Source organism: Fusarium proliferatum (assembly GCF_900067095.1).
Source record: "Fusarium proliferatum ET1 genome assembly, contig: FPRO_scaffold016, whole genome shotgun sequence".
NCBI classification, from domain to species: domain Eukaryota; kingdom Fungi; phylum Ascomycota; class Sordariomycetes; order Hypocreales; family Nectriaceae; genus Fusarium; species Fusarium proliferatum.
Window position 1 is genome coordinate 70,674 of NW_022194805.1, and position 26,782 is coordinate 97,455.

General features: G+C 49.8%; 7 protein-coding genes across 7 annotated transcripts; 4 read left to right on the plus strand and 3 right to left on the minus strand.

Moving 5' to 3' along the window:
* Nucleotides 1-534: 534 nt before the first annotated feature.
* Nucleotides 535-4,042, minus strand: FPRO_09061 (uncharacterized protein; the record flags this gene model as incomplete). Its single annotated transcript, XM_031224442.1, has 3 exons — nt 535-586; nt 641-3,494; nt 3,553-4,042. 3 exons carry the CDS (start codon nt 4,040-4,042, stop codon nt 535-537), a joined length of 3,396 nt encoding a protein of 1,131 aa, XP_031089701.1.
* Nucleotides 4,043-5,161: 1,119 nt separating this feature from the next.
* Nucleotides 5,162-6,331, plus strand: FPRO_09060 (uncharacterized protein; the record flags this gene model as incomplete). The annotated part of the gene is made up of 3 exons (XM_031224443.1): nt 5,162-5,185; nt 5,242-5,477; nt 5,536-6,331. 3 exons carry the CDS (start codon nt 5,162-5,164, stop codon nt 6,329-6,331), a joined length of 1,056 nt encoding a protein of 351 aa, XP_031089702.1.
* Nucleotides 6,332-7,720: 1,389 nt separating this feature from the next.
* On the minus strand, nt 7,721-9,908 carry FPRO_09059 (putative dis1-suppressing protein kinase dsk1; the record flags this gene model as incomplete). Its single annotated transcript, XM_031224444.1, has 5 exons — nt 7,721-8,161; nt 8,230-8,488; nt 8,544-8,613; nt 8,674-9,458; nt 9,886-9,908. 5 exons carry the CDS (start codon nt 9,906-9,908, stop codon nt 7,721-7,723), a joined length of 1,578 nt encoding a protein of 525 aa, XP_031089703.1.
* Nucleotides 9,909-13,715: 3,807 nt separating this feature from the next.
* FPRO_09058 (uncharacterized protein) lies at nt 13,716-14,630 on the plus strand (the record flags this gene model as incomplete). The annotated part of the gene is made up of 1 exon (XM_031224445.1): nt 13,716-14,630. One exon carries the CDS (start codon nt 13,716-13,718, stop codon nt 14,628-14,630), a length of 915 nt encoding a protein of 304 aa, XP_031089704.1.
* A 1,761-nt stretch (nt 14,631-16,391) lies between these two features.
* On the minus strand, nt 16,392-17,782 carry FPRO_09057 (Transcription factor IWS1; the record flags this gene model as incomplete). Its single annotated transcript, XM_031224446.1, has 3 exons — nt 16,392-16,665; nt 16,716-17,194; nt 17,249-17,782. 3 exons carry the CDS (start codon nt 17,780-17,782, stop codon nt 16,392-16,394), a joined length of 1,287 nt encoding a protein of 428 aa, XP_031089705.1.
* A 458-nt stretch (nt 17,783-18,240) lies between these two features.
* On the plus strand, nt 18,241-19,796 carry FPRO_09056 (uncharacterized protein; the record flags this gene model as incomplete). Its single annotated transcript, XM_031224448.1, has 3 exons — nt 18,241-18,427; nt 18,490-19,382; nt 19,434-19,796. The coding sequence occupies 3 exons, from the start codon at nt 18,241-18,243 to the stop codon at nt 19,794-19,796; spliced, it is 1,443 nt and encodes a 480-aa protein (XP_031089706.1).
* A 2,873-nt stretch (nt 19,797-22,669) lies between these two features.
* On the plus strand, nt 22,670-25,446 carry FPRO_09055 (uncharacterized protein; the record flags this gene model as incomplete). Its single annotated transcript, XM_031224449.1, has 5 exons — nt 22,670-22,936; nt 23,140-24,272; nt 24,321-24,439; nt 24,487-24,721; nt 24,774-25,446. The coding sequence occupies 5 exons, from the start codon at nt 22,670-22,672 to the stop codon at nt 25,444-25,446; spliced, it is 2,427 nt and encodes an 808-aa protein (XP_031089707.1).
* Between the last annotated feature and the right edge of the window lie 1,336 nt (nt 25,447-26,782).

Sequence of the window (26,782 nt, forward strand, 5' to 3'; positions counted from 1 at the left end):
CGAAAGAGAGCGGAGGAAGTGATCCGTGAATTGAGAGAGAAGGAAAGAAAGGGAATGACAAGCGAAACAACAATTGAAGTCTTTTGCAGCGTGAGGCTCTATCATGACGTCGACGTGGGGTCAAGATGATGGTTCGATCGGTCCTCATCGCGATCTTCATAAGCTTACAAAGAAAAGGCTGAAGCGAAAACGTTGATCGGCCAAGCCACATATTACCGTATCTAGAAACCAACGGGTGAATTGACCTCTCAGGTTAGGAAATGGCTTCATAGCGTGTCATGACTTCTAAGTAGAGGCGTGAGCTAGGTAAGCAGAAGCGTGAGGCTTAACATCTACCCCACTGTAGCTTCAACGACATCAACACCATCACGACCCTTTTTAGAGGCATTGACAATTTCAACAACACTCGATTGTTTCCTTCACAGTAATCCTACACTTGTACCAGATATCGTCTCATTACAGACCTCAGCGGCGTTACCCAAACCAAACGCCATTCCATGCATTCCAAGTCTCCTTCATCCTCGCGAGCATCATCTATTTAACCTCGATATGCTGCACTGCCTTCTGCCACTTTTGCTCGTCCGTCCTGTTACACTAGATTAGTCTGTGCCCATCAAGGTCGTACGTAGTAAACACTTACTTGTCAAAGCGCAATAGCTTGCCCAGCACCGGCACAAGCTGAGCTCTTAGCTTGGTGTCCTTCTGCTCCAGGAACTGCAGTAGAATTGTCTTGAGATAGACCGTATCTGGAGTTCCGCCAGCGGCCGGCGAACCATTGCTCCCGCTTCGCACCGAATCGAACGAGCTGCGGCTTGAGTTGGCCACAAGCTTGGTCTGCACCGACTTGAGATCCTTGGATACCTTCTCGTATCGTTGCCTTGCCTCCTCCAACATTCGTCGTAACTCGGCTCGCTGCTTCTCAACATCACGGACTTGCTTCTCTGATGCATCGAGAGCTGTTCGCAGCTGTGATGCTGTTGTTCGGAGTTCGTCCGCCTCAGCCTCGGCCTTCTCTTCCACCGACTCAAGCTCTTCTCGTCGTCGACGCCACTCCTTCTCACGCTGCTCAAGCTCATCCCGTTCATGTGTCAAAGTCTTGACCTCACGCTCCAGATCCTTCAACTTCAGCTTCAGGTCTTCCGTCTCTCGTGTCTTGCGTCGCGCAAGGGTACTCGACTCATCTTCAATTCGATCTCGCTCCTCAACAGCTGCCTCCATTCGCGCTCTCATCTCTCGAACCTTGTTATCGGCACGCTCATCGACATCAGCCAACAATCGTCGCATCGTCTCGCCCTCGCGCGTACGCTCCTGAAGTAGTCGCTGAACCTCAGCAAGCTCCTCCTCCAGTGACTCAGCCTGCGACTTGGACTCCTTCAGCTGCACAGACATCTCCGCCGTCTGGTCTCGCATACTACTCAACAGACCCTGGGCATTGCTATACTGCTGCGTCTTGAACTCGGCCTCCTCTTGCGCTGCTGTCTTCTCCCGCTTCAATTTGTGCATCTGCTCTTCAAGCTCCCTCACCTTGGGTCGCAGCTTGCCGAGCTCCTCCTGTACTGTCTTGAGCTCTGCCTCCGTCTTCTCAGCCTTTGCACTAATCTCAACCTTCTCAGCTTCAGATCGGCGAAGGTCTCGTCCAGATACCCGTTGGGCATCCTCGAGCCGAAGTTTGGCGTTTGTCTCGGTGGCCAATTTCTCCTGAAGACCCTTAATCTCAGTCTCGCGATCCGAGGCTAACTTCTGGACGCGCTCCACATCTCGCTTGAGATCCTTCTCGCGCTTCTCCATATCCTTGAGCTCCTTGGTCTTGGTTGCGAGCTCCTCCTTCGTAGTCTTTAGCGTAGCAGACTCCTGGCGCAGGCTCTTCAACTCAGGCTGCGCCTTTTGTAGCACCTCACGTAGGTCTGTAAGATCCTTGAATCGGTTTTGGGCTAGTTGCTGGGCAGCGCCCAGGTCGGCTTGCAGGGTGGTCGTCTGTTCCTTGAGCTCGTCGTATTCTGTCTTCAAGGACTTCATCTCGCTTTGCAGCTTGGTGCTGACTTCGGCATCTGAAGCAGATGAGTCAATCTTCTTCTCAAGATCAGCAATCTGTGTCTTGAGTTCCAACTTCTCCGCCTCGAGCTCCTTAATCTTCTCCTTGGCCTCAACATGATCCTGACCAATTGTGAGCAGGTTCTCTTGGAGTGACTCAATCTCCTCGCGCAGGTCCTCCTCAGTCTTGCGCCTCTTGCTCAAACGTTCAATCTGCGTATCCTTCTCAGCAACCTCCTCCTTCAGCTTGGCGATCTCAGCCTCAAGCTCAGCATTTCCCTCGGGTTCAGCGGGAGTTGCTGGCTCAGGAGTCTCCACGGCGGCCTCTACAGCTGGAGCTGCAGCACCACCGGCGCCACCCTTGCCCTTCTTCTTTTTGTTCTTCTTCTTATTTCCACCGCCCGCAGCCGCAGCAGGTTGTGAGACCGTAGGCGCTGAAGTTGCAGCGGGTGTGGGTGCAATGGGAGCAGGCTTTGACTCTAGTTTCTTGGTCAGATCGTCAATCTTGGTCTGGCTCTCGGTCTTCTCCTTCTTCAGGAGCTCGATTTGACTGTTGAGGTCATCGATCAGCTTCTTGGAGATGTTCTTTGCGTTCGAAGCCTTGGCCAACTCAGCATCCAATTCGCTTGCGCGTTTGTCTGATGAAGCAAGCGAAACCTCCAACTCATCAACTTTGGCTGTGTGCGTGCTCTTGTCTTCTTCCAGCTGCTTGAGTTGCTTTTGCGCCTCTTCCAATCGTTGGTTCAGAGACTCAATCTCCTTGTTGCGCTCATCAAGCTGGGTCTGTAGGGACTCCTTGGCGGCGGCGGCATCGCGAGACTCGCTGAGCTCCCGAGTCGCATTCTCCAGGTTCTCGACCAGACCAGCGCTGTTCTCCTTGACGGTGGTGAGTTCCTTCTGGAGACTCTCGACCTCGGACTTGAGCTTATCAATTTCCTCAGACTTTGACGTGAGGTCAGCTTGAAGGTGGGGAATTTCATCATCGTAAGAGAAGAACTCCTCGCTTTTGTCCTTGGGTTCAGTAATGGATTCAGTAACCTCAGATAGAGACTTTTGCGGCTTATGTTTGGGCGAGAACATCCCGATGACAGAGGAAACAGGAGACTTGGACTTTTCGGGGACCTCAGGGGGAGTATCTTCGTGCTTATCGTCCTTGGTAGCTTCGGATTCCTCCGTCTTTGGCTGGCTAGAGTCTCCTGACTTGAGTGCCGCAAGCTCCTCCTCCAATTTCTTGGCCTTTTCCTCGGTTTCGTTGTGCTTTTTCTGCAACTCTTCCTTATCTGTCGAAACCTTCTTCAGCTCCTGCATCACCATGTCGCTTCGGAGGTTCAGTTGGTTGAGATACTCGACAAGTGCTTCGGGATCGCTGATGGAAGTCAAAGGGGTGTTTTCTCGGAGGGCCTTCTCGAATGGTTCGATCGCTGTCGCTCGCCTATGGGCAACACGATAAGATCGAAGTAATTCTTTGAACATGTATCAGTTTTCTGCCCCTGGCGTGCGCATTCGTATATATCAACTTACCGGGATACGTCGTCTCGAGCTTCTCCAGTTTGCGCAGCTTCTGGCGGATCTCAGGGCTCAACTCTTGAGACTTGGTCGCCTCTGGCTTGGCCGCTGAAGTGCCGTCTCCACCATCCTGATTCTTGCCCGAATTGGCCTCGTCCTTGGAACCATCTGCATTCTTTTCATCCGATCCGTTGCTCTGAGTGTCACCATTGTCGGTCTTGGAATCGTCGTTTGCAGCAGGAGGCATTGGGGTAGTAGCTCGGCTCGGCTCACTCTCGTCGTCGATCACAAAAGCAGCCTCGAATACGGCAGGATCTGGGTTCGGTGCGTCGCCAGCATCGGCAGCCTGTTTCCTAGCCTTTGCGCGCTGAGCTGGTGTGCCATCGCCCTTTCGCGACGATGTTGAGCGGGTTCTCGAGGGGGACCTGGATTGCGCAGCTGTTTGAGAGCGGGCTTGTTCTTCGGCGATTGTCCGATCGATGGCGCTTTTGAACCTCTGAAACATGTCAGTCGCTGCATATATGAGGTGCAAACAGATAATTATCACGAAGAACTAACTTGGAACATGATGGCTCCCTTGGGTCAAAGACCAGCGTCTTAAAGATACCAAGGGACGCGCGTAATTTAAATATTAAGTACGAATCTTTGAGGCAGGAAAATACAAAGAGACAAAAGAAAGTCTAGAGGATCGATGTAAAGGGAATAGTAGGCGGCTCAACAAAACGCCTTCATGACAATGCGAAAGTTGGAGTTGTTAAGCTGATGAAAGGAGTTGCAGGGTCTCAGTGGACAGAGTTACAGCACTTGCTTCCGAGCCATGACCGATCCTGTCAAAGTTCTGGGGTAGGATTGTGGCGTCTAATGACTGTGGCTCAGCCGGTCAGGGGCCGCATTCCACGTTTGCATGTCAGCAATAGTTTGCTTGATCTTTTGGATTTGATGTCCTTGACATTTTTGGGAGCTTTGAACTATACATGGAGAACATAAGGCATTCGAATGACAGTTCAGTTTATTGCAGGTGGCTGGCCCATTGTTGCAGGTCGAGAGCTACACTCGCCTGTAACGTCGCCTGTGACCTGTAACTTGTAATATCTTGGTGCTTAAGCTCTACAGAATAGTGATAAATCACTCTCCTATACCTTCGAGTCAAAGTAGTTTGAATGATTGAATTCTACAATCAGACAGTTGTATTTAGTTTTTGTGCCTAGTAAACCTCCAATATTAGCCATAGCCGCTATCAAATCCTCTCTGGTTGTTGAGCTCAGTTGATCTTCAAGCGTCCCGTCCAAAAATGGCATCAGTGGAGCCACTAGACTATCCGTACAGGCCCCCTACAATCTACAGCTCCCTGTCCTGCTTGGACTCAAATCTGTTCTAGGCTACCCACATGCTCAAAAGCTCAGCTGAATGAGGTCACTCCTGGCGAGAAGCTGCCTACCGTCAACTTGACCATTCCTTCATCACATCTTTTGTCTATCCTTTCACTTTTCCCGCCTTTTCTTCGTACCGTCATTGTTTCGCCCTTACCTGGGCATACTCTCCCTTTCTTATCTTTTTTCATTCTGTCGTCTTTCCTTTGTGTTCTTCATACATCAAATCTCCCCCCACTGTTAGATTGATCAAAATGGTGGCCTTTTGGCCCTGGGGGGTAAGTCGCCGTCATGACCGAAAGACTTCATTGTCAGCTAATATGGCCTTTCGCAGGGCGAATCCTCCTCGACTGCCTCCTTCGAGAAGACCCTTTCTACCCTGTCGACCAAGATAACCGACACACAAGCATCCCTCGACAAGGTCCGCGCAAGCTCTCGCCGCGCTCGCGTCATATGGACACTCTACCTCAGTTTCGCCTACCTCGTCTATGCGATCGTTCTTCTACTCGTCGTCGGATATAACAATCTCGGCGCTTTTGAATGGGGCGGTCTTTCCGGTGGCCCAGTGCTGTAAGTCTAAGTCCTCCCTTGATAATCCCTGAGCATGCGACTGACGATATCATGACAGCATCTACGTTACACGCACGACTCTAGCCGCATATTACAACTTTCGCATCGAGAACCTGAGCGCTCGTCTCAAAGACCATCAGTCGGAGCGCGCGAAAACGATCCAGAAACTCAAGGATGCCACCAAATATGACTCTACTATGGAATTGATCGAGAAGTACGGCGGTGATGGAAAGAACAAGGGCAAGAAGAAGGACGGTGAACAGCCTGCCGATAATGCGGCCAACAAGCAGCGACCTAATGGTCCTCCCCAGGGAGTTCCCGGACGAACACGCATGCCCCCTCCTGCGACAGCCAACATCCAGCGCCCACATAGCCCAATGCCAGCTCCAAACCCCATGGAACCAAGTGCTGAATTCGCTCCCAACGCCGAATTCTCTGAACCTCCTCCGCCTCCCATCGCTCCCGGTACTCCTCAGCCTCCTCCTATGCCAACCGGCTACGCCTCATACCAGACCGGACCCCCTGAATCTCACTGGTACGACCGTATCTTTGACGTTCTTCTTGGCGAGGACGAGACTGCACCCAAGAACCGCATTGTTCTCATCTGCAAATCATGCCGACTTGTCAACGGCCAAGCACCTCCTGGAACCAAGACACTCTCCGAGGTCGGGCAGTGGAGGTGCATGTCATGCGGTGCTCCCAACGGAGAGATCGACGAGGGAAAGCGCATCATGAACGAGGTTCTCGACGCCGCTAAGGACTCTCCCACAGATGGCGAGAGCGCTCATGAAGACTTCGCTAGTGACAAGAGTGAACCAAGTGGAGGAAAAGGGAACCCAGGACCTGGATCCTAAATGATGAAAAGACTTAGGTAACTTAGTCTAAATCTAGGGCGCCTTTTGCTGAACTGTTCATAACTTAGGATTAAGATCCTAAGTTTTCGTCCCTCCCCCAGGCGAGCTAGGGACCAAGGAGGAAGATGATGACGGTCAAGCCGCGAGCGTTAAGAAGGCCGAGGCAATGGCAAGAAATGATATGTATCTACTATGTAATTCTATACGAGCGTCATGGTGGTGACAATTACGGGAATGAGGTTTGGGTTTAGGTTTGTTTAATAATGCAAATACTTTGGAACTTCATCACCCTAGACTGGTCTGTCAAGGAGGGCAATGGGCCACAAATCTTTGGCTCTGCACATATTTCTCATTAAAAGAACCGTGAGGTTTGTGGTTTTCTCGATATGTTACTGGCCAGAGACTGGCGTGTGCATGATGGTCATCTGCAGGAGTTTCTCAATTAGGAGTTGTTGGGAGGTGCTACCCTCCGAAGAAGAATGGTGATGATAAGGAGAAACTCTGTATCGCCGTGAACTGCAAGTCGTTTGTGGCGTGATGATCGTTGACAGGTGAGAACTTGCGTTGGATGGGAGAGGTTACCTTTATGACGTCTGTAATAAAGTTGGTATGCTGTTCGTAGCATGTGATCGCAGTATACCTCAGGTTATTATATCGCTATCGTCTCACGGTCCTGAAGGGCATAGCTTAAGTGGGCGGATGGGATGAAAGATGCGGGCAATAGAGGGTATGATCTCCGTAGTACCAGCCCTCGTAAAGCCGGCATTCTCTAGATGTGATCACAGATTCAATCTCATAAAATTGCTATAAAACGTCTCATGTCTATCATGTTCCAGCTATACAGTTTTCTGACCAGAATAAATCCAACATACGCTTCCGTCAAGTCTACCATGTAATGTTGTAAAGCCTGACCATGCGTAGCACCCAAGATTCATCATACTCTAGACTAGATAAAGAGAAAACTTACGACTATGATCCCAAATGATGAAAAGACCTAGATAAATTAGCATAAGTTAAGGATACCTTTTGCTGAGTTTATTTTGCCAACCTATATTAAGGTCTGATGTTTTCTTGCTCCCCAAGGCTAGACCAAAGAGCGCTTAGACAATGGACGAGTCGTTAAATCCTTTTACCCCTTACATGTACTCCCTCCCTCGCCTACATACATCATCGTCATATTCGGCTCGCTTGATAAGATGCCGCTGTTCCAAATCGTCAAGGCGTACAAGTGTAATGTAGCACCGCAAGCCGTTCGTGTGGATCATCAAAAAACAAATAAAAAAGACCAGTCAATCCCACATGCGTCAGTCACGTGGGTTGCTTTGGACTGTCGACTTGTGTTTCGCTGGTTTCTCTGTATTCGACATGCCCGAAGCGTCTATAATCACTTTATCTCTTCCTCACTTCCGTCGCCCAGCCGTCGATGCCTTCACCGCGGCCACCGACTTCCAGGCCCTCAATCTTCAACCCCTTCATGCCAGGTGTATCCTCCAACCAGACGTGGCCTGCCATGCCGCCAGCATTGGCTCGTTTCTCAGGTACTAACTCCAACATTGGGGTCAGGAAGTCTGCGATACGCTTTGCTTCGTCTTCCTTAAAGTGATACTTCTCGCGTAGCACATCTGGTAGAGCCCAATGCCGCAGCCGGTGGATGTTTCGCAATTCTCCCTTTCGGTTGAAGATCTCCTGACTCCACTTGCCACTGAGACATAGAGATTTGGGGAATGGTCCAAGAAGCTCGATGATTTGAGCAATGTGGTCATCGTCCTTGCCATACTTGGTACCTGACTGGGGATCAAACAAGTAATCACCTGTGATTAACTCAAACACCTAATGGGCAGTCAGTAATGTTCTGCAGAAGCCAGTGCCAGCTTCACCGAGGAGATCGTTGTACGTACCATAGCTGCCATACTCCATACATCAGTGCTGGCACCCCATTTGGAACCTAAAATGACCTCGGGTGATCTATATTGTCTTGTCTGGATGTCGTTGGTAAAGTGATGATTGACCCAGCAGGCGTTGCCCAGGTCTGCAATCTTGACGCTGATAACATCGAAAGCGTGCGCATCTTCTGCCTTGCGCTTTTCGCCTGTTGTAGCAGAGGGAGAGTTTGACTTGTCTAGAGAGATGCCTGAGACTTCTCGACTGAGAAGATCGCTTGAGTGCTGTTAGCGCCAGATAAAACTTCTTCTTTGAGTGGCAAATAACTTACGCAGACTTTTCTCGTTGCTTTTGAGCATCGTCGGATGGTTTAGGAGATGCTTCCTTTGATGACTTGCCTGCTGACAAGATCGCATTAGTCATTGTTGAGCCATGTACGAGATGATCAATGGCTTGCTTACCTTCGTTCAGGACACCAGCAAGACTAGAGTGGTTGTTTGGTGAGGGAAAAAGATTGGACTGGTTGAAGCTGGTGTTAAGGGGAGATGGCAGTGGTTGACTGCCGGTAATGAGAGTCCTTCTACGCCGACGTCCGTTGCGGTTGTTCTCCTTTTCGGCAGATTCAGGTTTGACGACGCGCTTAACGATCTGTTCAACATCCCCAATCTCGATAAGGACGTTTTCTGGTTTGAGGTCGGTGTGGATGATACCGCATTCGCGATGGAGGTAGTCGAGGCCGAGTAGAACCTGCTTTGTAATTTGTTTGACGAGAGGCATGGGAATGCCACGGTGATTCCAGCGCTTGATGAGCCCAAGCAAATTCTCTCCCAGCACCTCGAAAACCATACAGACATGAGTGCCGTGAGGTCCCTTGTGCTCGAACGAGTCTAAAAGGCTCACAACGTGCTTGCGACCCGGGTGATCGGGCTTAGCTTGGACAATCTTGTTGAGAAGCTTGATCTCATCGATGGCGGTCTCGGTGTAGTGAGCAGCGGAACGGACGACCTTGAGGGCGACATGCTTGCCGTTGGTATTGTCGCGGGACAGCCAGACGGTTGAGAAATGACCCCATCCTAGCTTGCGAACAACGGTGTATTTTCCATCCTTGAACTTCTCTCCGACTTGCACTGGGTGGTAGCCACCTTTGCAGTAATCTTCAGAATCCTCCTCATCTGCAGTATTTTCGGCGGCATCGTCGACGGACGAGGAAGAGGGGGAGTGGGCCATGGCGGAAAGCTGGTGGGATCTATGAGGGGGGAAAGGAGGTCAGCGGTGGCTTAAAATATATGTAGAGATGCGGCAAAAATCAGCGCAACAAGGCGACGTGTAGATGATGAACGAGAATTGAGGCGGAGCCAATGCAATCAGATCAAACAACCACGGTCGCAAGATTTGGTGGGCGAGCGACGGCGGCGAAAGAGCTGAGGCCTTGCGCGTGGTGGGGGACCTTTGCCGGATTGGGTTTGGGTATAGTGAAATGGCGGGGAAGCATCAAAACATCATCCAGACGATAACGTAGCAACGAGTCAAGTCTTTCACTGGCGCTTCCAGTTGAAGATTTCGGTACCAAAAAGACTCGGGCACTGAATTGACCGACAGCGGTGAAACACACGCCTAAGCTTGGGCGCCAAACCGCTGCCGACAAAGCATAAAACGGGACGGGGAAGTGCAACCTTGATTTGAGAAAGCTGGTCATGGTGCCTTCACATGACGCAGCTTGCGCTGGTAATAAGTCGGGCGTCGAGTCTGCTTCTTCGTCCTTCTCTGCTCCGTAACTTCGGGAGCACCAGCTCAAGTCAAATCACGTAGTGAAATATAGTGACAATCGTGGGAGCAGCGCGACAGATAAGCCGGTGAGCGGCGTGGCGGTTTATGAGCGGGGGATAAGGAAAGGTAATGGAGAGAACAAGGATCTGGCGAAAATGACGAAGATGACAAAGACTTCTGGTGCACGATGGTAACGGTTGAGGTTGACTGCAAGCTGGGGCGCATAAAGGCCCGAGTGAAAGCCAAAAACAGGAGAAAGGAGAAAATAATATATAAACAGGCGAGGCCAAGTCGAGGGAGAGATTGATGGAGATTAGAGGTCGACTGGGCTCGGGGGCGTGCTCCTTGTCTTTGGTTTTGATTTGCTTCGCTTTCCTTGACTCTGGGCTCAGCGTTCTTTGCGGATCTGCAGTCGCTTGGCTTTCTGTTTCTAGGGCCCGGCTAGAGACCATGGGATGGCTGGCACGCGGCGCAAGACGGAGCGTCCCGCCCGGCGAATAAAGGGTCTCTGAGAGCTCAAGGCTCGAATATCCAGCTCGCCAAGCGAGTTCCAGAGAGAAGGAGCGGCAATAGAGAGTGCAAAGCGATGGCAAAGGGCGGACAACGCAGTCAGGTGGTATCGCATCAGACAGCATGAGCACAACCATCACCATCACATTCTCATCCTCCTCCACATGCATCAGCCAACAGAAGCTTCAGGCACAATCAGAGGTGCCACGGGCAAGTGACTGACTGCACCACCTCCAGGGCAGACCAAAATCAGGTACAGAGGACCCAGTGATCGATCGAGTGATCCAAGGTTGGTGAATGCCCAAGGCTTATGGGGTCGTATCCTCCTATCAAGGCCCAAGCACACGGGCCCCAAAGCTCCAGAACAGCCACTGTGAGCAGTGTCCACACTTGTTTCAATCTGCCCTCGCTACTTCTGTAGGATGATGCAATGCCGCGCCATATTTGTTGAGTGTCCATTTTGGCGATATGAATGGAATGATGGTTGATCTTCCTTAATAAACCAGCATCTGTTTCCTTCATAAACAGTCACATGGAAGTTGTGGATCCGGCCTCATAACCGCAGCAACAGCTGATCTGAGCGGTAGCTAGAGCAGTTGGTTGTATCAGGGTCGTTGACAACATCGGACCAGCGGCGCCTTGGGGATTTTGGGATGGTGCCATGCGATCCGTAAAACCAGCGGTCTCGAGGTGAATGCCAAAGCAATGTGCGACCAAGAAATTTCCCCAAAATCAAGGTTGTGTAGTGTGATGCGGTTGCAACAAAACAAAACAAAACAAAACATGGAGAAAGAATGCGAACAATATGTGTGTATAGATAACCAAAACAAAATGCTACCAGAGCTCAAAGACCAACAAGGAAACGATTTTATACATACCCAGCTGGTTGGTTTGTACCCTCCATAGTAATTATTGGCTTCAAGTCCTTCTTGCGCTTCTTAGCCGCAAGACTGCTATTGTTGCTGTTGCTCCCGTTGGTGTTGGCATTTGATGCCTTTTGGGCGTCGGGGGATTGTGTGCTGTTCATTGTAGTGTATTCGTCAAATCTGCCTGTGCGCGACAGTGCAGGATCTGTATTCTAGGGACAAGTCGAGATGGATCTGGCGTCTATGTCGCCAGGTTGTCAATGAACAGAGTCGTGAAATCGTCAACGGGTTTATCGTAATGTCGGATGCGACAGCTTCTGGGTTCTTTTGGGCGTCGGTAAGAAATGATGTCGAGATGAAGTGGGGGAAGAGGGGCGCTTGTAAGTGCTTGCTCGACGGACGTGGGGTTATTTTCTGTTCGTTTTCTTTCGTAGAGATGCTTTCTCAAGAATTGTCAAAATCGCTCGGGTAGATAAATTTGAGGGTGTCGGGCAGAGTCAGGAGAAGAATAGATCGGGGAGACGAGCACGGTAGGATAATTGCGGTCGTGGTGCGGCAGTGGCGCCAAGGTAGATCTGTTGCAAGTCGAACCAAAAGATGTTGCGCAGTAATTACCCAGTGGCGGCGCAATCTGAGGTGACCGGGATCAATCAAGCACAGTGAGTGATTGTGCTTGGTGTATTGGTCCCAGTGTAAGCTAAAGCTAATACGCTGTAATATGGATACTTGAATGTAATCTGGTTGTCCGAGTAATGACTTTTGCGACGGATTGTCTAGATGTTTTGATGGATACAAACTTGCTTGGAGAAGAAACGGAGGAGAAGGAAGAAGAAGAAGATTATCAGTCGGAGACGAGGAGGGGCAGGTAGAAGAAGCCAGCCAGCCCAGGGTCCGGGTTGGTGAGGAAGATTGGTGAGGTTCTTGCAGCCAACAGATTCCGCAATTATTTATTTGTAAGGCAAGGCCAGGTCAGGTCAGGTATCTACAAGTGCAAGTGCAGGCTACCGATCTTAGCATCCTCAAATTTTGCGATCTAATCTTTAGCGTAACGAAAATACACCGAAAGCGCATACTTTTGCATCGACAAAAGCAGATAGAGATATGTTTTAGAGTTAATCCGGGCTGGAGATTCATCCGAAAACACCAGATTCAGATGAAGAAAAGCCAAGTCATGACTGAGACCTCAACTAAGACGACGATGCTCAAAAGCAGGCACTCTACGAGATGCATCCATATGTGGATATCGTTCACCACAACCCTGAAGCAGCCTAACGACTCGTCTCACTGACAGGATTATGACGACGCACGAGAGGAAGCTTCTGATTAGCATTGGATCCCACAAGAGAAACTTGATCTCTAGTCTTGTAACCCCTGTGCCTGAAATCGAAAGCTTTGGTTGAGGCACACAGCTAGTGGCATTTGGAGAAGGTAAGGTATCGGTTATCAAAAAGATACGCGCTAAATCGACACACTCACTCGCAGATTTTCCAGAGTCTGACGCCATTCCTCCAATGGACCCCACGTCCGTGAGGCACTTGAACAACATGAGCAGGGCTCTCCAGGTTGTTCTTCTGCAAGGATGCGGCGAGTCAACTGGTACTAATTAATTAAGAAGATGCCAATACTCAGTTCAACTTCATGTTAATTCTACTCTATTACCACTACAATGTCCCTTGTGTTACGGACTTCTTCGCTACTATACCTACCCCAAATCGTATTCGCATTCATAAGGCATTGAATTTCAGCTCCAGCCACCAATTGCCAAACTCTTTGGGCTTCAATGCCCGAACCTGACGTCACCGCTCCAGGGACTTACCAAGGAAGACTTCCCGAAAACCCAGTCGTGAAACCCCATATTTCAAGAACGCCCAGTAAGTCAATAGACTTGTTCAACTTGAGCGCTTTGGGGTCATGGTCCGTTACACAAGGACCTGGGTCTCTTTGTGTTAATGTACAGATAAGTTGATAAAGTCTAATTGAAGCCATATCAGGCGATGCTTCTGTAAGTCAGCAGAGACGCACTTAAAAGCATAAACCGAGGTTACCATGAATCCTAGGGCTGAGCCAATCATCATTTTTATCCTTTAGAAGAAACGAACAAGTCACCAAACAATCAACCTACCTATAGTTGGTAGAGCCATTTCTGCATCCAAAGTGCACAATAAGCTCATTGTCGATGGTAGAAAAGCCCACTTATACTGGCCAATACGATTGACGGCTTCTAGTGGCCTGAGGTCAGGACCGTATCGACCATGAGACAGTGATAGGTAATACACCAACGGGCCAGACTTTTGATCAGATATCCGAGGTTGTAGATCACTCAAATCGCTTAATAGACATCTACTTCAATGGCACTCACCATGTGTAAACCGATCTTGTTAGTTTCTGCCTCAAACCAATATGAAGCCTGGGCCAACGGCTACAACGATAATCCCTTCAACCGCTGGAAAACCATTTTTCAAATTGCTGTTTCTAGACAGATGCCTTCCCGGCGACACTCAAACTCCTCAATCTTATATCTTTCTTCAACCAAACTTGTCAAATATGGCCGCACAGTCCACCTCTCTGAAGCCTCAGCTCTACTCTTTTTAGCTTCCTTTGCGCCTGACGTTCCTATTCCGAAATTGCATTGCGCGTTTCGAGATGATAAAAAAGGGGTGACTTATATTGTAATGGAAAGGATTGACGGGCAACCTTTGAGTGATAGCTGGCATGAGGCGTCAAGAGACGAGAAGGATAGATTATTGACACAGCTAAGAAACATTCTTGAGGAGCTGCGTACACTCATGAAGCCCGCTGGAAAGGGGATCCCAGATGGTGCTGTATGTGCCGCTGATGGAGGCAAGTTGCATGACCATCGGATATGGAATGCTGCTGGGGAGAAAGGGTTGGGCCCCTTCCAGAACGAGGCAGCATTCAACCTTTTCCTTCGGAACGGAGTCTCGAATACAGACTTCATCACAGACCAAGGCAGTCAAACAGAGATCCAAAGATTGATCGAGATGCATACAGCTTCAGAGCAAAGGAATATGGGCACCGTATTTACGCATGGAGATGTTAGCCTGAGTAACATTTTGGTCAAGGAGAGAAAAGTAGTAGGAATTGTGGATTGGGATATGTCTGGCTGGTATCCACGGTATTGGGAGTACAGAACAGCGATTAATACCCATTACATCAAAGGGTGGAGGGAGGAGATTGGGAAGTTTCTGGATGAGTGGCCACAAGAAAAAGAGATGGATGATTTATGGAGAAAGCATTATTGTGATGGGTCTTGAGGGTGTATGTCAGCCAACCTATTCGCCTGGAGAACTAACAGACATTCAAGATGGCCGGGAGATGCTGGATTCGACCTCACCTCAGCAGAGCATCTACGACGAAGCCCAAGGCAACGCTGCCGAGTAACTTGTACAAAAGCACCGCGGACTCCTTTTGCTCTGTTGACTGCTGATGCTACTCAATGAGGTTTTCAGAACCGGCAAGGAGTGTCTCCTGAGCTACAGGGGGATAATCTGTAACCGATTACCATGGGACAATGCACTCCGTCTGGAACATCTCATATTCGCACATCGAAAGCGAGGATGGAGACGCGCCTAGGCTGCTTAAGCTAGGGGCCTATTTTGATAACAAAGGTATCTGGTATGAATTTCTGCGTCCTGGTTGGGACGGCTAGTTACATGAGCTGATCAGCTGTCTTTGAACAAAACTAGGAATGGGAGAGTGCGTGTTGGGTGAACAACACAACGTATTGGTAGCTGCTATGGCTGATGTCGAATCTGCATGCAGAACCCGTAATCCATGAACATGGCTATAGCGCACCTAGCCAGATTCGCTCTCGCCCTTTGCTTTGCATCCTTAACTATCTAATATGCAAGCGTTGGCGAGACGTTCTCTGGGGTCATTTGTTCGAGGTAAGCTGGATCTTCTGCCTCCTCCTCCTTACCCCTTACACAGAGAGTGTCATAGATTTCCCCAGGCAATGCCATTCCTTCGACCGCATCACTGCTCTTGAGAGCTACTTCCAGGTAGGTATGAGATCCTACATAGGTTTGGAGCCGATCGTTGCTGTATCAAACAAGTCCATAGACTTCTTGTGCCGTGTTGATTTATGACACGACCCGCACTTCAAGAAAGTCAGGACCTGCATTTGAGTGGTACAATGTTGCCTGGGTTGACGCGTGTTTATTTGACCGCATGCATCTAAGGCGTTGTGATAAACTGTTCATCTACTTCAGGAACGACATCCAAGATGCCTGTCTGCACCGCCATTAGGCTCCAGGTCTGGAGGCATGTTTGTGCTGTTGATGGCAGATGAGGACTGGCATGGCTCCCTATGGGTAGAAAGAGGTCATGGGAAATGTATGAGGAGCAGAAGATAGCGATTTAAAGCAGGCTAGAAGCACCTTCTAACAAGGAAGTGCATAAGATTGACATACTGGATAGAAAAAGGACCAAGAGTAGCCGCACAGGAAGTGGCCAGCGTGTGACTGAAGGGTGCCCTAAACAACTCATGCCTCGTATATATATATGAGCTAAACTCTGAGGTTGAAGTTATTTTGGGGAACGCTTCTCCAAATGATGACAGAGTCACAGAGGAGGTCCTCCCACAAGCATGAACTGAGGGTGCCATGAAGATCGAAGGATTCCAATGTCGGGTCAATGAACACACCACCTCGACGACATTCATCTTTGTAGCATGTGTTCAGCGACTTAACACCCCCAAAACCACGTGGGAGTCAACCGTCTATCCATGGATGTCATCTGATGTCTCATGGGCACGGGACGACCACGTTTCACATCACAAGTAACAGAGTCACAATCATAAAGGATATGGGAAAAAACAGTTCGCCTTAGCCCGTCATGAGGGCTCCAGTTTTGATTTGTTTAATAGCCTATTATGTGAACGCCGAGAACGCCAAACCCAGAACCCGCGTGCGTCGACTCTTCTGCCTCAACTAATAGCTTACAACCGTAATGCTCCGCTTGAATATGGTACGCTCCAAGAAGCTCCAAAGAAAATCCAACCGTGAATTTTGGCCTTAGTTGGCCCGCTTCTTGCTCTTCTGAGCCATCTTGCGGAAAGCTTCCATACCACCTGCACCAAGGGGACGATGGCTGGAGTTTTGCGAGCCCATGAAGGTGCTCTGGGGAGCAACAGTGTAGCTCGAAGGCAAGTTGACCATACGCGCCGAGTTGTTACCTCGTGATGGGGCCAGTAGACGTTCGCGCTCAGCATCTTTGGCGTTGACGGCAGGACGCTGGGAAAGACTGAATTGAGAGCTGGTCTTCTGGCGTTGTGCCATCTTGGCAGATCTAGCATCAAGTCAGCACATATAAGAGACAAGCCGCAAGAGAGTACATACTCATAATCGTAGTCACGGGTCTCGATCTGGCGCTTCTTGTAATCGTCGGTTCGTTTCAGGATAGGTCGGCTCCATTCTCCCAGGAGTCGTGTAGCAATTCTCTTGATACTGGGTTCGGGCTTCTTGCTACGAGTATAGAACACCACCACTCTTCCGATACCGCTGCTGAGGAGTGCCTCTTTCTCGATGTTCATCTTGGCGAGAGCGTTGAAGATGTCGCGTTGAATGTTGTACGCTGGAAGAGAGCCATCATTCAGAGGCTCCAAGAAGAACTTGACGTGCTGCAAAAAGTTCGTATCGGGGTCCAGAACGGCATGTTGGACGTTGTTTCGATTCAAGATAGCGGTGACCTCGGGGAGAAGCTTCAGCTTGTGCAGAGCTGGTTGGCCGGCCTCGCGAGCCTGGTTATCAGCCTGACAAGCCTGTTCCATCTGTACCTTGAGATCCGCTAGAAGGTCATCAATCTCGTCCTCAAGATCCTGGGTAAAAAGAAATTAGTGAAAGAACTTGAGCATGTGCACTTTGAAACCTACAATCTCATCCTTCTTCCTGCGCTTGAGACCGCTTGGCTTCTTGATTGCCGCATCTATCATTCGGTCGAGTTCTCGCTGCTTTCGCTCCGCCGGCGTCAAGTTCTCCTCCTTCTCTGGCTCTGGACTAGCAGGCTTAGAATGTTGACGTCGCTCTCCATCACCAGCAGCGCGTCTTGAACGTCGTGACTTTTTGCCCCCATCCTCTGCATCATCCATATCAACATCTTCATCTCGGTCTCGGCGCTTCTTATCTCGGCGGCCTTCACGTGGTTTCTTTGGGGCCTCTCCGTCTGCGCGCTTTCGCTTTGTAGCCTTCAATGTGCGAGCAACATCTTCGTCAATATCGACAGGACGGTCCTCAATATTGGCCGTTTCTGGGTCGTAATCCTCGAACTGATCCTCGTCTACCTCGGACAGCGCATCGGAGTCGCGATCGGAATCAGCGGCGGCGACGGCATCTTCGTATTCTTGCTCTTGGCCGTCATTGACAGGCTCATTGGCATGCTCGCCAATTGGGGAATCCCTTTCCGACATAGCGTCGCGTCCTCGATCGTGCGAGATCGTGCGAGATCGCTCTGGGAGTTCTTTATCGCTTGTTGAAATTTGGTTATCACAGCGCTTGAGAGACTTCGAGAGGTTCGCGCTAGAAATTTGTTGGTGAAGAATCGTCGAAAGCTGCGAATATGGAAAGATTGACAATTCGCAAACCTTCAACTTTCTTTGTATGGCTAGAGCCGCCACAGGTGCGAGGCGCGACCCTTGTTGGCTGACATAATCGTGAAGCTCCACCTAGAAACCTCAGGCAGGTGGCCCGCACCCTTTGTTTACTTTGGCCTTTTTGGTTGCCACGGATGAATTGAAGAATACTCGATGGATTGAATTTGGCAGCTACTCCCAGTCACTACAGCTGCCCCGACATCAACCCCAGCCTCTGTCCACCTGGCCAACCTTACATCGTAATTATTCGAGCTATTCAGTAGCTATCATCGATTATGGATCGTCGAACTTACGAAGGTCCTATGGACTGGGAGTACCAGAACAGCGGCCCTTTTGATCCCACAAGTCCTTTTACACATGCAGCAAAAAGTAACTCTCAGAATGGCAAGTTTACCTTCACCGGCGTCACAGTTGCAGCTGTAGCTTCTACAATCCGCGATGTCTGGCAGCTCTTTGCTAACAGTTTGTAGTCTTTGGGTCCCCTTCGAAATCGAGCTTAAGACCAAATCCTTTCGCAAATCTAGGGACACCCTCAAAAACGAAACCGCCGCAGTCCTCCTTTACTCCTCAATTGTCTTCGAGAACTACCGCGCCAGCATTCCGCAACCCTGCATTTACAACACCCCGGCGACCTTTTGATGACGTTGCGCTGTCTGAAGCCTCAGGCGCAGAAGACAGCCCTGCCTTGACAGAAGTTTCTGACTTCCCGAATGACACTCCTGAAGCGGACCGTATGAGCGATATCAACATGAGTGGCATGACGAGTCCCTCTAAGATCGACAAGTCCTTTCGTTACAGCAAGACTCCTTTCTCAAGCAAAAAGCATACACCAGGTCGAGGCGAAATACGAGCGACTCGAGACCTCTCCGTATCAGAATTTATTCGCAAGCGAAAGAGACATAATCTTGATAGAGATGTCAGCAGCATAACTCGACAACGATGGACAGAGTCAGATTCCGATTCGGAAGATAGCATTGCACCGAGACGAACTCGTGGCAAGAAGAAGACAACAAAGGAAGCCCCGAGGGGTTTCTTGGGATCTCTGTTGCATATGCTGGACGAACACCCTAACGCCCCTGACAATCTTTACAGATGGGTCAAGTTGATAGTGAACTTCTTTCTGGTATCAGTCTTCGTCTACATTGGCTGGTCCATTGTAACCACCGTGAAAACGGACATCGAAAATGCAAACGAGATGGCACGAATCGAGATCATGGGGAAAATTACGGAATGCCAAACTCAGTACAGTATCAACGGATGTGCTAAGAACGACCGTCCGGCGCTCAGAGTGGCATGCGAGGAGTGGTCTGAATGTATGACACAGAACCCTGAGGCTATCATGAGGGTCAAGGTGACTGCCAAGCAAATCGCAGAGATCATCAACGAGTTTTCTGAAGCAATGAACCTCAAAGCTTGGGTGGGTACCTCATGCCGCATAATACTAATCGCTAAGCTAACCACTTCACAGGGATTTTTCTTCGCTGTTCTCATCTTTTGCGCCTTCGCCAACAACTTTTTCTTGGGTGGATATGTCAGCAAGCCAGCACCTCCCGTTCAGTCACAACCCGCAGCTCCACCTCACGATCCATCCATGGCCCCTGAGAACGGTCCAGGATTCATGTGGGTTCCTGTACAAACACCAAGGATGCAGCGTCACATGTTGCTCGACGATGGTACCGATACGGACAGTACACCGCCGCCAAAAATGAAGACGATTCTTGCGCCTCCATACACTCCTTCACTGCGTCGGAGTCCAAGCAAGACGGATCGGGGCCGTAGCCCTGTTAAAAACCGAAGTCCTAGTAAAGGGCGTCGCGAACCGTTTGCGTAGGCTCTGACGGAGAGTTAGGCATATATTATTTTCCTTTGTCATTGAATAACCTGGCTGTATAATAGTGGTGCATTGGAACTGGGCGCATGTATACGGGGCGCGGTTCGCTGGTGTTTGGAAAATCAGGTCATAGCATGGACGGTGGTATCACGGACGTATGGATCAATGGGATACTGGAGTATGTAGCATTCTCAATCACTATATACGGCAGTGAACTCTGCATCTTTTGTTATTGAAGAGTTCTCTCAGCCCCTCTTATCGCTGTTGGAAGGGCATTATCAACCACAGAGGCCGCAATTATAGGCCATGTTACAGTGCAGCTCAGCTCAAGACCATGATCCAAGCTGAATTGATTGAACGTTGAGGCTGTCGGAGGTTGATGACGTACTGTGGGGTAAGGTTGAGAGGGGCACTTCGACGGATGGTCCTGGCATGAAAGTTAATTCTCAGGTGAAGATGGAAGACAACTGGAATGAATACCCAATATTCTGCTAAATCGCTCCTTTTTTCCACCTGGACCACGATTTATCAGGATCACCCAGTATCGTGTGCCGTCTTTCTTGGCATTTGCTCCAGTACCATCAGCAGTACTTCGATGCAGCAATGTCAATCATGCCAAAATATAAATTATCCCAGGCTAGGTACTCCGTACGATCATCCTTGATGTTCTGATCGCCGCAAGCCTACCATATCTCTGACATCATATCTACAAGGACTCTGGACCTTTGCTCTCCTCGAGAGATCCCATTGAACGAAACATAGGGCTTGGTAATGGCCATCCGTTTTATATCCGTTTGGCTTTTTCCGATGCAAAGTTACGGTGATGAGATGGAGGGCCAAAGGATGCGCCAAATGCAAGGAAGCATGCACAATCTGGCAGACTCCGCAACATTCCAATTGGACGATGGACGTGCTTGTGGTGGATGTGACCTTGGATCAGGCTTGGAGATAGGTTTGATGGCGTACAACTTTGCAGTATTCCTTGCCCAGAAGCTGAGGAGAAGTGCGGTTCGAACAAAAGCAGCTTTATCTGAGACATCTCAAGGTTCAAAAAAGACATGATTTGCAGCTGGAAGATGGCGCTGAGAGGGCGAGCAATAAGAAAGGCTCATCGGCAGTCTATAACTGCAGAATGACGAGTTGCTGAACACATTGTCCACTCAGACCACGGCCCTAACTAAATTTCAAGCTTCCAGTGGTATGGCCTGGTCGATCTGGCCATGGCACTCATTCTCATGGTTATCAGAGACCTTTTGACAGAAGAATCCTAGCTTAGGCGGTCGACAATCTTGGACTGGATTACAAAGACAAGAACATTTGAGCCGGTTCAAAAATAGAGTTCCTTCCTTTCTTCAGCAGTAAAAAGCGGAACAACCCTCTCCAGATAACATTGGTAACCTGAAGAGGTTGAGCGTACCTTCCAAGTTCTACCTCAGGCAGAACCAGAAAAAGCTCTTTCATTCGGCCACCTAATCATTTTCTCAACTTTGATCTCCATACCTCATCAACGCTCTTTGTATTTTCCTATAGAGCTTCCATATGCGCGGTTCGAACATCGTCTGTTTCACGACACGAAGCGTGAGACAGAGCCAGGACCCCAGCTACTGTAATCGACTACATACGGAGTAGCTGCAAGACATACAATCTGCAACAAAGTTCGCCGAGGAAACGCAGGATTCATTCAGCACGGTAACAGGTAACAGGGCATCAAACAAATTAAAGCTACAGCCGAGAAACTTCGCCGTGGTTCTAGGCCTCTATTTGAACCGGCCCGAACCTGGTAATCGAGCGCGACGATAATCGTGAGCGCAATCGCAAGAGATTCCCATACTAGACATAGCCAATCTTCATCATCCCATTTCCCACACATCCCTACAATCAATCAGTTCTCATTCTATTCCCAGTCTGTCCAGCTTCCGTTGTATGCGCAAACTTCCGCTTTCGGTCTCGATTTGACTTCAATATCTTCAATTGTTCAACTCAAATCGTTGCCAATCCGTGTTGTGCATGGACCACAGCGCCCAACTTTTGGTCTCTATCGCCGGCGCAATCGACGATCGAGTGGACACCAAGTATACCAGTACTTCTTAGCAACCTCTTTAATCCCTCCTGAGAACGCAAATTGCGACAGGAAAAGAGAAACAGCATTGCAAGCTTCAAAGCGCCACTGATCTGCGACTTCTGCAGCCCTTCATTTTCTCTCCCTTGACTCGCGGAGTCGGCCTCGAGCTCCTTGAAACCCCCCGGTCACGTATCCTCGAGTTCGTGAGCTTTCAAAGCTTACCTCTAGTTCGGTTACGTCGTGCTAGAGCCTAGCACTCTACTAGCTAGTCGATGAATGCGCATTGCCCGGGCTTTTTACCCAAATTCGACCTACGACTCGCTGTGACTGGTCTTGATGCAATTGTGAGAGCTTAGGTGGGCCATCTTCAACCGTCTTGTCTCCGCATCGCATTCTCCCCGCTACAAAGCCACCGTGACGCGACTGAGAAAGCAGAAGTCATTCAGGTACCAACAGCCCAAAGTCATCTTCGCTTCTGGCGCCAAAAACCAGCCCTACAATTTTTTATTTTTTTTGCTGTGGCCAGAGGAGAACAAGGTGAGAGTTCAAGCTTCAGGACTCAGGTTGTAACTTTGACGACAAAATCGCCAATCCCCTCGCAGCATGTCAGACTGCGCCGTGCCCTCCACCGTCCCCCCTCCAAGACCTCATCCCACCCAAAGCTCTTCGAGCTGAAGGTTGGAGCTCACAAAGCTTCACGACGGACGCCTAGTTCCATACGCACGACAACAGCGAAACGACGAACCTTTCCTCTGTCTCCACAAACTTTTGTACTTTGCGATAGCCTGCGGTCAGGCTCGTTTTTCGAGTGATGGATGTCGACAACGAACATTCAGACGCTGGTAGTCAACGACAACCCAGTGCTGAACACACGCCGCAAGGAGCTACTGCGCAGGTTGGGGGAGGTTCCTCACAAGGGAATCCTACCCCCACCTCAGTTCAGTCCTCCAATACGCCCTCGACTGCATCAGGTCCTGCAACAGCTAACGTCACCCATTCACAAAACTCGAAACGCCGCCGAGGGCTGGGTGTTGTGACGCCCAATGCCTGCACAGAATGCCGCAAGAAGCGCGCAAAGGTATGTAGCAGATCAGCTTACTTTCCCGAAATCCCTGGTTGCGTAGTCGGCTCTTGTTCTTCACTTTCCTTGTACGTCATAGCAAGTCCCACCACAACATTTTATTTAGCTTGGGATAGACTTCCGCAATTGGGTGCAGTGCTCGCTTTGTTCCCGTAATGATTATACTGTAAACCCATCCTTGCTAACAATTGATGTTATAGTGCGATGGCAAAAAGCCGTGCGGACGATGTAGAGCACAGAAAGATGCCGAATGTGTATACGAGATTCCCGTGCGCCAGTCGAAGGAGAACCTCCGAACCGAAATCGAAATTCTGCGACAAAAGCAGCGTTCCAGTGACCAAGTCTTCGCTGCTCTTGTCCGACCAGAACTATGGGAAGAGGTTCTAACCCGTCTTCGGGGCGGCCAACCCGTCGAAACCATTTCAGAATGGCTCGCAAGCGCACCACGCCCTGGGGAGCGTTCTATATCCTCGTTTCCTCCCCGTTCCGAGGCGCCTACCATGGGTCCTAACCCGGGGTTCCCAGGAGGTGGACTGGGTACATTGGCAGCCATGAGCCTTGGTGCGAGCCATCAACAGTCGCAGCAGTCTTCCATGCGGCCCGAGATGGGTCAGCACAGTCCCTGGCAATCTACCTTCAGCCAAACCGAGTCAACAAGGAGCGACTCATATCCCGACGTCATGAACTGGCAGACAGATATGCGAGGGCCGCCACAAAATCGAGATGGGTCATGGGCCGAAGGGATGAATCCTGACCAAATCTCGGACGGTCTTCCACGATATCGAGGAGTTGAACAGATCCTCTCACCATTGAATGAACCGGGGCTCCGAACACCGGCTTCAACTTGGACCGTAATTACCGGCGACAACGTTCTTGTTCAACACCTTCTGGCGCTGTATTTCTGTTGGGAGTATCCAACATTTGCGTCCCTGAGCAAAGAACACTTTCTTCAGGATTTCCAAAAGGGACGGAATCGATACTGTTCACCGATACTGGTGAATGCCCTTCTTGCATTGGGGTGCCGCTTTTCGACACAGCCCATGTCTCGAGCCAATCCCAACGACCCTTATACTTCTGGTGACCACTTCTTCAAGGAGTCATTGAGACTATTTGCCCAGGAAACGGATCACCATTCCCTTACAACTATCCAAGCTTTGGGGATAATGTCGATCCGAGAGGCTAGTTGTGGGCGAGATTCAGAGAGTTGGTACTACGCTGGGCAGAGTATTCGACTCGCCATTGAGATGGGACTCCACCGAATAATGGACGAAGGAGATGAAGATGAACTCGCTGTGCAGTCAGCAACCTTCTGGGGTGCTTTTGCGCTTGACCAGTGAGTGTCCCCTTTCATCGTGAGATTTCACTCTAACAGATACTACAGTGCATGGTCCCTCGCCACAGGCTCATTGCCGCAATGCTCCTGCTTCCCTCACCTACCACCAAAGCCCGCGATAATAGGAGACGTCGAAGCGTCTCTGTGGGTGCCTTATACTGACGACGGTGAATTTCTTTTGGTGTTGTTCTATGACTATCGCTGACTGTGACAGGCGCTCCCTTGCAACGCTCATGCCAACAACCGTCTAACGTGCGTTCCGTGTATAAATGTTTCTGCGAACTCAGCGAGCTCGTACACCAATCTCTGTACATTCTTCATTCCCCTGGCAAACCCTTGACAGCGAGAGAACTTTTGAACATGTACACACAGTACCTCAATTGGTATGATCGCATACCTGAGGTCCTTCGACTGGGGCACAATTTCACCCCAGCTGTGCTGTTCGCTCAGTAAGCCTCAAGCCCAACACGTTTGTTTCACCACGGCCGCTAACTTGAGCAGCATGTACTATCATTTCGCTATCCTACTCTTATTCCGGCCTCTCATCAAGCTCCGAATCATTGGATCCAAGGTCTCGCCTCGCGATGTCTGCTCACAGGCGGCTGACGCCATTCAAGGCCTTCTAAGATCTTACTCTTCACTCTATACCTTGCGACGAACGCCCTCGTTCGTACCATATTTTGTTCTCACATCAGCCATCATGCATCTAGCGATTGGCGCAACAACTGTCGGCTCGGATACGACTGAGGTGGATATGGAGAAAGCGGTCAAGGTGGATCCTCGTGTGGCCGAGTCCATCACTCAAGGCATTTCAGATCTCACCGAGATGGCTCCTTGCCACCAATTCGCTGAGCAGGCTCTCAACATACTACGTTATTTGGCCGCAAAGTGGGACATTGAGGTCGAGAACAACGTCGACAAGCTCACGGCGGAAGAGTACGACCGTTTGGTCTTGCCACAAACGGGGAGTCTCAACTTCTTCTCGCCCAACCTGAGGGAGGGAGACATTACGTGCCAATGGGGCGCGGGACCATTCATGGGAGAACAATCACCTTCGGTCCAGAAGACAGGAGATAGTATGGAGAACCCCCTGTTCTGGCCTTTCCCGATGCAAGGGCGGCCGATTCTCCCTGATGGTGTTGAGTTAGAACATGCAGGTTTTGCGATCATATAGAAGAAGCTTTCTGTGGCCTTTCGGTTGTACATCCTGCTTATGTACATTGAGTCCGTACACGACGACAGATATCCCGGGGTGTTGGTCGGTGTTCTTACCAGGCGAAATGGGGTCAAAGATCAAAGGAATGCGGCGGGCATTTTCTGGCGAAAGGGGGCTTTGGTCTATAGAGTCATTATCGCGGGTTCCAAAGCGATTTGTTATGGGGTAGATCAACACTTGTGTAAGAGAAAAGAGTGATTGCGTGATATCATGGGTTTTGGTCGAGTTGTTGCTTTTGGTGAGAGGGTTTGATGCACGGAATACCCTGGAGAAGAATAAAATCGCCAACTCTGTTCATGCGTACGTTTGTTCTCTGAGGCTTGTGATGGATGATGAGGCTTGCATGTGTTGTTTGATATGCAGGTCAATGAAGTGTAAGCGTTTGCTGCATGTTGTTTGATGCCCAAACAGCAACAGTGGCATACTGTTTGTCCATGCATGCTTCTAATTGCGCAAACGCTCGTTGCAGCATGCATCTTCCTTGCTAGAATCGCAAATGATGTGGCGACAACGAAATACACGACAAGTCATAACCCATGTTGTTCCATCATGACACATAAACACTTTAACTCTGATTAACTGCTGTCAAATCTTGTCCATCCCATATAGAACGGCATGCATGTGTCACATTGTCTGTCCCTCATTGCCTTGATTAGGCACGGCCCTGACCGCGATGCAAGATCCCGCATACCCCCCTGAAGACACGCCCGGTCTATGATTCAAACATGCAAATTGCCATGATTTCCGATTCAAAACGCCCATTCTGTTACCTTTCACTGGCGCGCTGAGGGGGAACGTGCAGCGGACATGGCGATTGCTGAGTGTAGCCATTTGCAGGCTCCCGAGATCAAGCACCCGGGGTGTACTCTACATTTTCTAAAATTTTCTCCTTCTCCTCTTCCGTTTCCTTCTCTTCATTTCTCTACATAGATATGACGCTTTATGTGAGATTCTGAAAACTGGTTTTGAAGGACGATTTGTGATTTATGACGAGCGACGAATTACCCCTTTCTGCGAGGGTACGAGACGAGGCATTGCCCACGAGCGAGAACTACAAGGAACAGCTTTCAATTGAAGTTAAGAGACTTGTTTCTAGTCATAGAGTTTGAACGGTTTGTGTCTTTGGGCAAGCGCGGGAAAGGTAGACTCCTGGAACCTGTCAGTCGAGCGCCAACGTGCTAACCACGACGTTTGAGCGCAGGACACTCATACTCTACGAGAACCCCAGCGATCAGTCGCTCAATCAACAAAAAGACCTCAGTAGACTGATCCTTACGGTCGTCCATTACAATCT